Source organism: Jatropha curcas, chromosome 5 (assembly GCF_041381405.1).
Source record: "Jatropha curcas cultivar XTBG-Jc1 chromosome 5, XTBG_Jcur_1.0, whole genome shotgun sequence".
Lineage (NCBI taxonomy): Eukaryota > Viridiplantae > Streptophyta > Magnoliopsida > Malpighiales > Euphorbiaceae > Jatropha > Jatropha curcas.
The window spans coordinates 3,432,432-3,445,451 of NC_143155.1; the positions used below are offsets into that span (position 1 = coordinate 3,432,432).

The 13,020-nt window shown below is 34.7% G+C and overlaps 2 protein-coding genes across 3 annotated transcripts; one reads left to right on the forward strand and one right to left on the reverse strand.

Annotated features, from left to right (window-relative positions):
* The first annotated feature begins 2,823 nt into the window (after positions 1 to 2,823).
* Positions 2,824 to 3,706, forward strand: LOC105628950 (RPM1-interacting protein 4 (RIN4) family protein). Its single transcript, XM_012210444.4, has 3 exons — positions 2,824 to 2,983; positions 3,143 to 3,331; positions 3,478 to 3,706. Exons 1-3 carry the CDS (start codon positions 2,969 to 2,971, stop codon positions 3,523 to 3,525), a joined length of 252 nt encoding a protein of 83 aa, XP_012065834.1. The 5' UTR covers positions 2,824 to 2,968; the 3' UTR covers positions 3,526 to 3,706.
* PYD2 (pyrimidine 2) lies at positions 3,636 to 10,296 on the reverse strand. Of its 2 annotated transcripts, none has more exons than XM_037636170.2 (13): positions 10,042 to 10,296; positions 9,571 to 9,741; positions 8,927 to 8,978; positions 8,439 to 8,708; positions 8,117 to 8,328; positions 7,587 to 7,707; positions 6,759 to 6,846; positions 6,584 to 6,662; positions 6,078 to 6,126; positions 5,941 to 5,981; positions 5,807 to 5,859; positions 5,497 to 5,653; positions 3,636 to 4,086 (listed from the first exon to the last, which is right to left on the reverse strand). In XM_037636170.2, exons 1-13 carry the CDS (start codon positions 10,126 to 10,128, stop codon positions 3,895 to 3,897), a joined length of 1,572 nt encoding a protein of 523 aa, XP_037492098.1. In that variant the 5' UTR covers positions 10,129 to 10,296; the 3' UTR covers positions 3,636 to 3,894. The 2 variants fall into 2 exon arrangements, with proteins under 2 accessions (XP_037492098.1, XP_012065833.1); XM_012210443.4 differs by having other exon boundaries at positions 6,078 to 6,165.
* Positions 10,297 to 13,020: the final 2,724 nt, after the last annotated feature.

Here is a 13,020-nt window from a genome sequence, read left to right on the forward strand (position 1 = left end):
TTATTCGCTGAATGGAGAGAAATCATAATCTTCATGGGATAAGTCTTTGTAGAGGGGCACCCTAGGTTTCTCCCCTCCTTTTTGCAGATGATAGCATAATATTTGGGAGGGCATCAACTATGGAGGGTAATTCAATCAGGATAGTTCTCGCGTGACTATAAACGTGCATCGGAGCAGAAAATAAATTTGGAGAAATCTGAGATTTCCTTTACTCCAAATGTATCGATTGGTCAACAGAATTCAATTATGGGTCTACTTGGGTTCAAAGGCGTTGCAAACCATTCCAAGTATTTAGGGCTACTGTTGGTGATTGGGAGGAAAAAGAAGCTGATGTTTAGCAACCTAGTGGACAAAGTTGCGAAAAAACTGAAAGGCTGGAAAGAAAGATTACTGTCAAAAGCTGGTAAGGAAATCCTGTTGAAAGTAGTGGTGCAGGCTATATCAACATACATGATGAGCCGTTTTCTGTTACCTAAGGAGATTTGCCATCAAATGGAGAGTGTTATGGCTCGATTTTGGAGTGGTCAGAAACAGAAGGAGCGTAAAATTTACTGGGCAAAATGGTCGATGCTTTGTAAATCCAAGTCGATGGGTGGAATTGGTTTTCGTGATCTGCACGCTTTTAATTTGGCTATGTTGGCTAAACAGGCTTGGAGATTATGCTAGGGTTCTCATTTGCTTCTAGCTCGGTGTTTGAAAGCACGGTACTGCCCTAGGTGTCGGTTTATGGAAGCACGAGTTGGCTGTCAACCTAGTTTTGTTTGGCGTACTATATGCAATGCTAGATGGTTAATTGATCAAGGATCGAGTTGGCTTGTGGACAACGGTATACAGATTTATTCGTATCTGGAAAGACAAATGGGTTCCATCTATTCAAGGATTTCATGTGCGTTCTCCTCCCTCTATTTTTGATGTAAATGATAACTTCAGTAATCTTGTTGATCAGGAGTCTTCGTCATGAAGAATGGATTTATCATATGAGATATTTGTGCCAGCTGAAGTGGAGGCTATTAGTCGCATCCCACCAAGCCCCAAACGTAGCATTGATGTGCTTATTTGGTCAGACAACAAGAATGGCAGATTTACTATAAAATCTACTTACTATCTGGCGCTTGAAAACACAGTCCGGGAGGAGGGTGAACCGTGGACAAGTAGGGATGGGGAGCGATTTTGGAAAAGGGTGTGGCATCAGAAAATTCCACCCAAAGTAAAGCATTTCATTTATAGGGCCTATCTTGATCTTCTTCCATCTAAACCAAACCTGTTTTTACACGTGGTGTGGAAACTGAACCATGGTGCCCTCGCTATGGTGAAGGGGGTAGAGACATTAACACATGTCCTCATTGACTGCCAGGTAGCCAAGGAAGTTTGGTTATTGAGTCCATTACGGTTGAGAGATGAAGCAGCCAGCTATGGTTTCAGGATAAGATGCTGAGTTTCAAGGATGCCCAAGCTGAAGTCTTATGATGATTTTATGGTCACTGTGGCAAGCAATAAATGTATCTATTTTCTAACAGGACTTCATCAGTCCCGGCGATCTTGCAGCAGACACTGAGTCTTCTATTTGATTTTACGGGTGCTGTCAGTCCTTCTGCAGCTCGCATGATAGCAGTATGGTCTCCACCTCCTCAAGGTTTATCAAAGTCAACTCTAATGCAGTGATCTATGAGAATGGTTGTGTCGGTTTCGGGATAGTCTGCAGGAATGCTGAGGGAGCTGTAATGGCTTCGGGGATGAGGAGAATTCATAGTCTTTGCTACCGAAGTAAGCAGAAGTTGAAGCTGCTTGTTTGCCGTCCAGAAAGCTGGAGAACTAGGCTTTAATAATGCGATTGTCTTTCCTTGGTGCAGTGCTTGATAAACTCAAGCTTCCATTTCTCTGAACTTGGCAACCGATTGCTCAACTTGAAGATGTTAGCCGACTCCTTCCCTTCTTTCAACTGTGTCTTTAGTGGTAGGGAATGTAATAAGGTAGCACAATATTATCTTGCTAAGGAAGCTCTGACCCTTTCCATGGATGAGCTTATTCTCATTGAAGAGGTTCCTTCCTCTCTAAATATTTTTGTGTCTCTGGACCTTAATTCTTAGTTATAAAGTTTCAGTTTATTCTAAAAAAAGAAAAAAGTAGTTATAAATAATAAATTACATTTAGCTACTATTTCATATTAAAATTTCATAAAAGAAGAATTAGTACCAACAATATATTGTTAGGAAAATTAAAAAGTAAATATATTTACGACATTAAAAAATAGTTTTTATTATTAAAAAACTTATTAATCATATCCTCACAAATATAAACTAGGTCAATATTTTTTTAGTCAATTTATATATTTTCTCATATTCATACATTTATAAATATTATAGATAATCAAATACCTTACTATAACTACTTAATGTTTTGTCGAAACAATAATAAAATAGTATTCTTTTTGACCGAAAAATATAAAAAAAATTGACAAAATGATATACTATTATAACAAACGGACAAAATTATGTATTTCTAAAAATACAAGAGGCAATATTATATATTAAAGCAAAATGCAGGGACCAAATCATAATTTTTCCTAAAAAAAAATAAAAAAAGCAACAATATATACTTCTAAAAATGATTTTTGTTTGGTTTGAAGTCCATTCCCTTGCTAATCTACAGGCACCATATTAGGATAATTATGACCTAAATTAGGCATTATTCTTTTTTTTTTTTTTTCTTTTTTCCTCAAGTTTTTTAATTCACCTGTCTTAGTCTGACTAATTCAAAATTCTAGACATCTATCGTTCATTATGGTTGATTTTGCGTAAAAAAAAAAAAACAAACATTCTATTGGTAGGAAAGCAACTGTCTTCCTCATTGTCCATGAAGCCAATGCTAAATTCCCGGAAAATAGGCAATTTAATTGAGAAATTCTTTTAATTAATCAGATTCAAAATCTTCATATTCATACCTGCCTCTCCTTGCTCTCCTTGTCCCCATGGAAAAGCGGGAGGTAAAGCATTCTTACTTTCAGAAAAAAATTCTAAACGAAACCTTAATTTCAAACAAATTAATATTTGTGGTCGAGTAAAATAATTATTCAAGGCTGTGTCACATTTCTCAGTTCCCTTGTTTTTGGTTAAGATTTCTCACATAATTTCTCTGCTGACAGAAAAATGGCTGGACATCTGTTCCTCAATTCGGTGCATGGGATCAAAAGGATCCGGGAGCTACCAACTATTCCGTGGTATTTTCACAAGCTCGAGCTAATAAGAAGCAGCAAAAAACAGATATCAAACATCCCGGTATTGGATATCAAAGAGTGGTAATTGCTCCTACCACACAGGATGATTCAGTCTTGGTAAGTTTTAGATTTCTATATCTCTACTTGGAATACCATTCCTGCTTTGGAACAGAGGAAGGAATAATAAAGGACAGAAAATACAGAGAATTAACAGCAAAAGTTATCAACAAAAATGTGATATTCTGTTTGTTATTGCTATGCAGAGGAAAAAGAAGATCTTGACCTACATTAATTGCTGTATAAAGCCTTGATTATCTGGGAATTTCAAACCTCCACCGAGTAATCTCCAATGAGTTTTACAGTATTAGAAACAATGTTTTGGCCTGTAAATCTACAGATGAGATATATTTATAAGTAGATGTTTCGTTTGGGAACTTCTGTAACATTTTGTTCTGTTACGTTTTATTTATATATACATATCCAGTTTCTACATAGTACAATAATCTGATTTGCATCTGCCCAATATTGGAAGAGGAAAAACAGGAAATCTTAAAACTGGCTAAACCAGAGTTTTATCGGTTAACATCCATAATTTTTTACAAGGAGGGATCACAACATTGGAAGAATTATTTCTCCAACGAGTCTCAGTGTCATGTATAGTTTACCTATGAATCTGCAGCTTAAGTTGAAGATTTAAAACGATTTACTGGGGCATTCAGGGAAGAAATGTATGAAGCATCTGCCTTGTCAATTCCGCTGAAGAGGTAACTGAAAGGGCGCATTTCTATGTACTTACCGGAACCAGGCGAAACCTTCAGTTCATCATTTTCCCAAACAACTCGTCCTCCAGAAATTGTCACTTCAACCTTTCCCTGAGGAAAAACCAAACATAAGCATTGAAACACAACATGAAACACTCAGCACACTAGGAGGCATGGACGTGAGCATAAACAAGCACAAGAAGGCTTGGAAGGGCCATTTGCTGGTATGAACATCGTTGGTTGAAGTTTATAGTTTCATAAAAGGCATATTAATTACATATATGATGACCTATGCACAGGTTTTCAATCCATCCATGAATTAATATCATCCAGCAACTGAATGGCAAGTCCCATTCTTGAGGAAGCATAAGTACTGTTTTTGTTTTGCTGACGTGGCTCATGATTTTGCATTATATACTCATGCATATATGTGTACGGCCGCGTGTGTGAAACGAAAAGTTTTCCCCTGCTAACATTGCATTTATACAAAAAGTTTTCATTGAACTATGCCTTTAATAATATTACCAATTTCCTTAATTTCATTGAAAAGATTTATACGCATGCACGATATTTAATTACATGTTTCACAGGGTTTCATGAATTCACTTTATTTACTAAAAATTCTGATTAAATTTATTAAAAATCAAATATTAGTCTAAAAAGAAGAGATATCAAAGGTTTTGAATTTTGATTACATGAATTTCCAACCTCATAAAATATGAGGTTTCATGAGAGCGAGTGAGAGAAAGAGAGAATTAAATTGTAATTTTCAATTATAACAAGGTGATGCAATTAAACATCACGTCTTGAGATAAAAGAGAAAGTTCAGATTTTTTTTCTGTGTCTTTCTTTTTCTCTTTTTTTTTCCTTCTCTGTATGATCATTTATATAAATGCTAAATCAGCATGAAACTTAGATAATACTATATAATGCCAAGACAGTGGAAAAACACTTCTCATACTATTTTAGCATTGGCAGATCCTTTTTAAAGAATCACCAGATAAAGTTGATACAAATGCCAAAGAGCAAGAAATAAATTGATAAAAATTCAACATTAGATCAGATCAAGATTTATAATACTATTAACCCTAAAAACTAAATAGCATATCAGAGCCCCAGGGAAGCGATTTTATTTCAATTTTGTCTTATTCTTGACAAGCCCATTTAGATTTTTCAATTACATCTTGTGTTTGACAACCTAATGTAGACAAACTTTAAAAGGAATTGATTCGGTAGACCAGACCAGACATAGTTGCAAAATTAAAAAATATAACGTATGCAAGAGGACCCAGCATACTTGGTCTGGAAGTTTCAGATAAACAAAAAGGAAAAATCATGGGCTTCATAGGATAGTAATGCATTAATATTTTCCAAGACTAATTAGAGTCATACCAGTTCAAGGCGCCACTCAAACAACTGCCAGCAATAATTTTAATTTCATCTCTTATCAATAGAAAGAAAATTACTAGATCATAAAGCTCAACAGAAAAAAAACTACTAGATCATAATGAAAATAATTACCTTCCCTCTCCTACCCTCATAGACATTTGTATCTGTTCGGGAGTGATGGGACCTTGCACTAATTTCAAAGCTTGAGTTTGGGTTGAGTATAATTATATCTGCATCTGATCCAGCAAGAATTGCTCCTTTTCTTGGATATATATTGAAGATCCTAGCACTGGAAAATTCACGGAGGTCAAAACAGTTTACTTACTTCAGGAAACCTTTACAGAAATTGTCATAAAATACTGTCACCCATGCAGTTTTAATTTTTTCTGTAAACAACATTCACATAGAGGTCATAGGCTGGCCCAAGGAATCACTAACATACCATTCAGTGCTCGTTACCCGGACAAAATCAGTGACAGAAATTTGGCCAGATTCCTGAAAGACAAGGAGAATTGGATTGGGTGGAATTCATATCATCTATTGAGAAGGATTAATCATGAGGTCACAATAGCTTACCACCATTGTATCCCAAAGCAGATGCATCCTCTCCTCAATACCTGTATTCCAGATGGCCCCCCAAAAAAAAACCCTTAAATTGAGATGAATGAGGGCATATATTCGGCTTGGGCCACATCAAGACCATTTTTTCTTACCATTTACCCCATTTGGGATTTTCCTGAAATCATCAATCCCAAAGGCTTTCTGTGTAGAATTAAATACGCAATGATCAGTTCCTACAAGCTGCACGATATATAGATTATCAGGAGGAATGTATTTATGTGATCTGCTAAACAAAAATAATAACAAGGATGCCTTAGATATTAAGTTACGTTTTTAAGCCATAATGGAATGTGTAATGTAACCAAATACATTTTTTGTTAAAACATTCAACTTAAAATGGACTCAAGTACATTACATTTTTTAACTAAAATGCATTTGATAACATTAAGTTATACTCAACTAAAAACTTACCAAACCCAATCCTAATATTTTGAAAAGCTATCTCACTTATCTCATAACAGTTTTTTTCATGTAAAATGTTGGATGGCAATGTAACTTGACAATATCTTCTTCTTTTGGGTTCAATGAAAGGTAGAGTGGACAGAAAGCATGGATTTGAACTGCTAACTGTCCATATCACACTTTAAAAGGAACAAACCTGCAGAACTCCAGTTGAAAGAGCAGCTTGTAGGGCCTTGTCATGTCCTGATGGCCTAATGGGGGGACTCATGACGTACCTGAAACATTAGGATATAAATGTTTGTTTTACAGCATAAACTGATTAAACCAAATTCCAAAATAAATAAAACTAATAGTGAATGAAGTGCTCTTGCTTTGATGCTGTTGTGAAGTCTGGATCCCAAAGCTTAGAGTCATCAAGAACTAGACCAGAAACCACAGGCTCTCCAATAACCCTCTGTCCTGCAGTTCAAATAAAGTGACTGTCTTACATGTTCTGAACCATGAGAACATATTATTATAATAACAAGAGGCAGTAGAAGTCAGCATTTCCTTTTAACAATTAATCCACACTGGTGAAAAATTATTTCCAAAAAACGTTTCTATATATTATAAAATATCAAACAATTCAACATGTGAGATTCCACATTCTTTATCCAGCCAAACAACATTTACATCATCTTAGACAGCATTTTGATATATTACGGCATCTTGCAATTTTTAACAATCATGTATTCATAAAAATCAAAGAAATATGTGGAATTTTCATGTCACTTTTAAATACTTCTTTGATTCTTTCTATATGGAATATCGTCATATAACTGCAAAATTATAGCTATCGAAATTTTTGAAAGGGAAACTTTCTCATGCATGGTTCCTCAACTAAATTCTATTATTATCCATGCTCATAACCTTAGACAGTATTTGATATATTATGACACCTTGCAATTTTTAATAATCATGTATTCATAAAAATCAAAGAAATATGTGGAATTGTCATATCACTTTTGGATACTTCTATGGTTCTTTCTATATGGAATATTGTCATATAACAGCAGGATTATAGTTATCGAACTTTTTAAAAGTGAAACTTTCTCATACATGGTTCCTCAGCTTAATTCCATTATTATCCATGCTCATGATTTACTACCCAATATAATTAGACCACCTTGAAAAAAAAAAATTCAATATGCCATTCAAACCTGACTTTCGAGCCCTAGCTATCTCCTCCATTGCATCGATGCTCATCACATGAACTACATAGAGTGGAGTATTTATAAAACTTGCTAAACGAATTGCACGAGCAGTTGCCTCACCTTCCAGCTGCAGCACTACGAGCTATGTTATACATGAAAGCTATATATGCTTGAAAGAATCACTAAGGGGGAAACGTGGATAAAAAAGAAAACATTTTTGTTTCATAGGAATGGCAGAATGGGTTATCAGGAGATATCTTGACCTATGATTTTAAGAAATTGAGATGAATGGAAAGGTTCACGTGGAAATTTCATCAATGTTCCTACAAAAGTGAACTACTCATTTGCTAATTACCACCATGGACTTCAGCAATCTATTTCAAAGGAAGCCTATATGGACAATTACTCTCACGTAGGAATTCAAAGAACTTTCAACAGTTCCAGAATTTTAACAATAAGGCTGATGGCATAGAAATGAACAAAGAAAATCTGGAAGGCGATGTAAATTCAGAAAGCTGGATAAGATTGAAGTTTACCACTGGAGGTCTTGAAAGAGCATGCCCCTCTGGACCAGTAATACCCAATTCTATCATTCGTTTTTGCCCTTCAAATACAGCATCTCCATTTTCTGCATGAACCATAGCTAAGGCACCAAGAGATTTGCACTGCTTAAGTCCTTCTAATAGAAGATCATCATTGATCATAAGGGACCCCTTGTATGCCATGAAAAACTTGAAAGAGTTGATACCTACAAATTCCAAGTGTATGCACAAATTATTGAAAACATATAAATAGTGAGAAATGAATCATAATCCTCCCAAATCCAAAATATTCAAATTAGAAATTAAAAGTAACAACCATTTTCCTTCACCATAATTTCCATTTCCCTTGAAACAACTTCATCCCATTTGGTGACTGCCATGTGGAAACCATAATCCATGCAAGACTTCTTTGCCTTCTTTTTATAAGCTTCAAAACCTGCCACTAAACTGCCATTCAAGGGTATAACGAAGTCAATATGCATGGTTGTTCCACCTGCTAAAGCTGCAGCCTGACCACTAAAGAAGTCATCAATAGTCTCAGTGCTCATGAACTCCATAGCCAGATGTGTGTGAGGGTCAATTCCTCCTGTTAATATTTTCAGAAAAAATGCAGTCATACAAAGGGAACATCTTATTTAATATTACTGGAATTGAAAATGATGTTAGATGAAGTATTTTAAGCATGATGCCATGGATTGGAATTACTTAATCATTTCTACAGTTAAGAAGAGACCCCAAGGATTTTCGTTACATTAAAAAAAATGCAGCACCAATCAACCAACCAATCATAATATGACAACTAACCGGGCATGACAAACTTTCCAGAGGCATCAATCACATAAACATCATCACCAACCTGCCAACCACAATCAAAAAATTCAAATGTAAATGATAAAGAGCAAAAGAACATGGGGAAGAGTAAATACCAGGCCAATAATGAGCAAGAAAGAGCTGGCTGACTGAACACCAAAGAAGGGGCATGGATAGATATTCCATTCTATGCAGAGCAGAAAAGCTATATGCATATCATATGGACATTCTTGGCTACAGACTTCAACCATAAGAAGTTCAAAACTGAACCATCCTGGAAATCTACTTTTATAGCAGGTTGGGAAGGGTTAATTTCATTTGATTCAAAGTTTACCAAAAATTCAGATAAAGTTGTTAAAGAAACATGTCCAGTGGCTCTGCCTAAACAACTTATATCGTTTGCAATAACGGGCCAATTTCCTGTCCACCTATCAACTGTCAAAATTGTAACAGTATCAAATTCAAAAAGAAGAATGATAAGATCAAATCCCCAGAAATTAGACCCAGTAGTGCCAAAGCTTTACTGTCAACTGATGTCGTCCGCTAGTCAAATAAGACGTAAAAAAATTCGTCTAGCAAAAAATAAAATATAGAAGAAGAAGTGGGGATCTGTAGATAATAAAAACAGAAAAATAGACCTTGATATTGGGCTTCACAACAACAATGATCCCATCCTCCACAAAAACATCAGCAACCTCTTGTTGGTGAGCATTTACAACGGTTCCACCCTTAATCAAAATCTTCGATGATAAAGATGATGACGGAATCCCACAACCAGCTTCATCATATCCACTCCTAACTTCACAGAACTGAAATTGAAAAAAAAAAAAATACCATAATCAGATAAACAAAAAAGCTCCCTTTATTCCACAAAAGCTAAGCTACTTCCCTGTCCTATATGTCTCGCCACTAACAAAAACAAAGAAACAAACATTTCTACAACTAATTCTCCGAAATGAACCAACCAAGACCCTTTACTTCATTTTCTCGGCATCCAAACAGAACTCTACTCTTTTAATTCACAATCAAAGAAAATAACTGGGAAATCTAAACCGTTTCTTCTTGTATCAGAATTCGAAATCGAAAGAGCAGGCGATAGTTGTAAATACCTGGTTTGAGAGTGAAATCGAAGGAGAAGAAAAGAGAAGAAGTGATAGAAATAGATAGATAGAGTAAGCTGTGGAAGCGGAAGCCATGGAATCTGTAACTAACTGCAACGGATGGTTATTTTGTCTTCGATTGCGTTCTGCATTAATGAACTGTTATTTAAGAATGTCGCGTTCATCAATCGAACGTTGTCAACTTTGAACATTTTGCATTTTTGATTGAAATTTTTTCCTCAGTTATTGTTTATAAAAAAAAGTCAACCATTAAAATTGGAAATTTGATTTTTTATAGGAAAAATTAGAGTACGGTATGTTAGAGAAATGTAACTATCCCTTATCCTTTTATTTTACTTTCTTCATATTACAAGATTCTTTCATTTAATTTTTTTAAATTTTCTATTAAGTATTTTATAAAATAATGAAAATATGCGTCAATAAGGGATAATATTCCAAGGTTATGTAAGCATATTGGGAGCCTTAATGTTCCTTCTAAAATAAGGGATTTTTTGTGGCGGGCTTGTAAAGATGTACTACCCACAAAATCTAACACTGTGAAACGTGGTTTAGCAGTTGATGATCTTTGTTTTTTCTGTCCTCCTAGAGAAGATGATGACCATGTGTTGTGTCATTGTGTTAGGGCAAATACTTGTTGGCGTTTGCTTGGTTTTAATATTTCTAGTGTCACTGCAACTTTTATTGATTTATTTATGCAGTGTTGGGATGGCATTGGACAACAAAAAGCAGAACTATTGGCTTTTTTGGCATGGAATTTATGGAAGGCAAGAAATGAATTTTGCTGGTCCGCAAAATTGATGCAACCCACCCAGATTGCATGCACAGTTTCTACTCATTATATGGAATGACATTCTTTTGTTAATTTAAGTGTAGCTACAGGACAAAGAATTTTACAGGGAAATGGGCCAAGTGTGGGGCCTGTGTTAACTTGGATAATGTTAGTTGGCATGCATTTTGTGATGCTTCAGTATTTCAAAAAGAAGATATAATAGGTGGTGCAATGGTGTTTGAGGATGGTGAAGGTAGGTTCTTGCAAGCTGTGTCTACTCATTCTACGAGATGCAAACCGCTTGCTACAGCTGAAGCTTTGGCTCTTCATTGTACTCTACTTTTTATTGTGATCATTATCAGTCTAGTGGTTATATTTTTGTTGATTGTCAGGTTTTATTTTGTGTTTTGAATTCTCAAATTTTAGATCTTTCGGAATTTGGGATTATTGTGGAAGATTATAAGCAACTCTTAATTGGTACGCCAGATATTCAGATTCAATGGATTCAGCGTACTATGAATGGTGCTGCTCATTCCCTTACTTAGAGCATCCATTCGCTTTTTACCACTTTGTATTTGGGAGAGTGTCCCTAATGTTCTCCTTTCCCATTACATTTAATAAAATAGTGGTCATTTTCTCTTCAAAAAAAAGTAATTATATTTTTCAAATCATAGAAGAAGTAATTGTATTTTTCAAACCATAGAAACTATACTGTGATTTTTCTGATATAATATTTTAGTATCTCTTTTTTTATTTTTGTGTTTTCCTGTTGACTTAACAGGAAAATGCAAAAATTTGACAGAAGAACTAAATAGTATAACAGAAGTAAAATATAAAGATTTAATATATTTTAAAAATGACGTATACGAAGTAGTTTTATTTTGAAAACTATAGTGATCCCACTATATTTTTCCCTTTTTTATAAGAAAAATTAATATTAGGTCTCCATGTATATAGTCAAATACACTAGCCACTTCTTGTTTTTGTCAACATGCATGATTACATTTTTAAATTTTGATCGGTCCAACTCTTAAATCCTTTTGTCAATTTTTAAAATTTTTGCCGTTAATTAATATTAAAAAAATAAAAATACCCTTCATTTAAACTAAAATCATCAAAATTCACCTTTCTCTTCTTAATCATTTAATTGTGATATAAAAATTAAAAATTTATGTAAATAAAATATAAGCCTCATCATCGTTAATGATATTTCAAAAAAATTTAACCCAGTAACCCAAAATGATAAAAATTTCAAATTTGAGAAGATCAAAACCTCAAAATTTTGAAACTGCAGGTCAAAAGTCTACTAAGAAATTCAATTTTTTACACTTTCTTTCACAAATTGGACATGTTTGCTAATGTGCAGAGTCTACTGAAATCCATCACTCACTGTGAGGAAGAGAAATTATAAAATAAAAGAAAAACAAGTGAAGAAAAAAAGGGGAAGCGAGTCTATGGAGATAGAAAAAGCTGTTTTAAAGAATAGATGAAATGAAAATGCTTTTAATAAAGAGCAGTTATCTTTTTTTATATAATTAATGATCAATACACGCAGTGCTCTTTATATAGAGAGCCATTTACAAATACAATCCACTAAATCCCTATAATAATGCAATTATTCAAAATAGCAACAGAAGCCAGATTATTTGGTTAAAGTATGAACTATTACCAAGTCAAGAACCTGCTGCACAAAGATATCAGATAACCAAATATATTCTTGTTGTGAAAAACAGGAAAATATTAGTCAACCTTATAACCCCTTTGACAACCTTATACCACCATATTTTCCGTTAACAGGTTTTATTTAATTTGCATAATCACACTTAACACCTTATATCAGCTGTGATTGCTAACATCCCCCCTCAAACTTGGCCGGGGTTTGAGGCGAAGTTTGCTTCGAAAATTTGCAAGGGCAGATTTATGAATTGGTTTAGTGAAGATGTCAGCTACCTGTTGAGTTGTAGGAATGTACTTAGTTACAAGAAGTCCTTGTGCAACACGTTCTCGAACAAAGTGATAGTCCAACTCGATGTGTTTGCTTCGTGCATGGAAAACGGGATTGATAGTGAGATAGAGAGCACTAAGATTATCACAAAACAAAATTGGAGGAACTGTAATGGGAATCGAGAATTCTTTGAGCAAATATGTAAGCCAGGTAAGCTCAGCGGTCGTGTGCGCCATGGCTCTATACTCTGCCT

Excerpts from the sequence above, each read along its gene's own strand:
- LOC105628950 (XM_012210444.4), top strand. Across the intron at positions 3,332-3,477 it reads CACAGGATGATTCAGTCTTG|AGGAAAAAGAAGATCTTGAC; the intron begins GTAAGTTTTAGA and ends ATTGCTATGCAG.
- PYD2 (XM_012210443.4), bottom strand. The coding sequence starts at position 10,128 with ATGGCTTCCGCTTCCACAGCTTACTCTATCTATCTATTTCTATCACTT. Across the intron at positions 8,329-8,438 it reads AATTATGGTGAAGGAAAATG|GTATCAACTCTTTCAAGTTT; the intron begins GTTGTTACTTTT and ends TGGAATTTGTAG. Across the intron at positions 5,982-6,077 it reads AATCCCAAATGGGGTAAATG|GTATTGAGGAGAGGATGCAT; the intron begins GTAAGAAAAAAT and ends TCTGGAATACAG.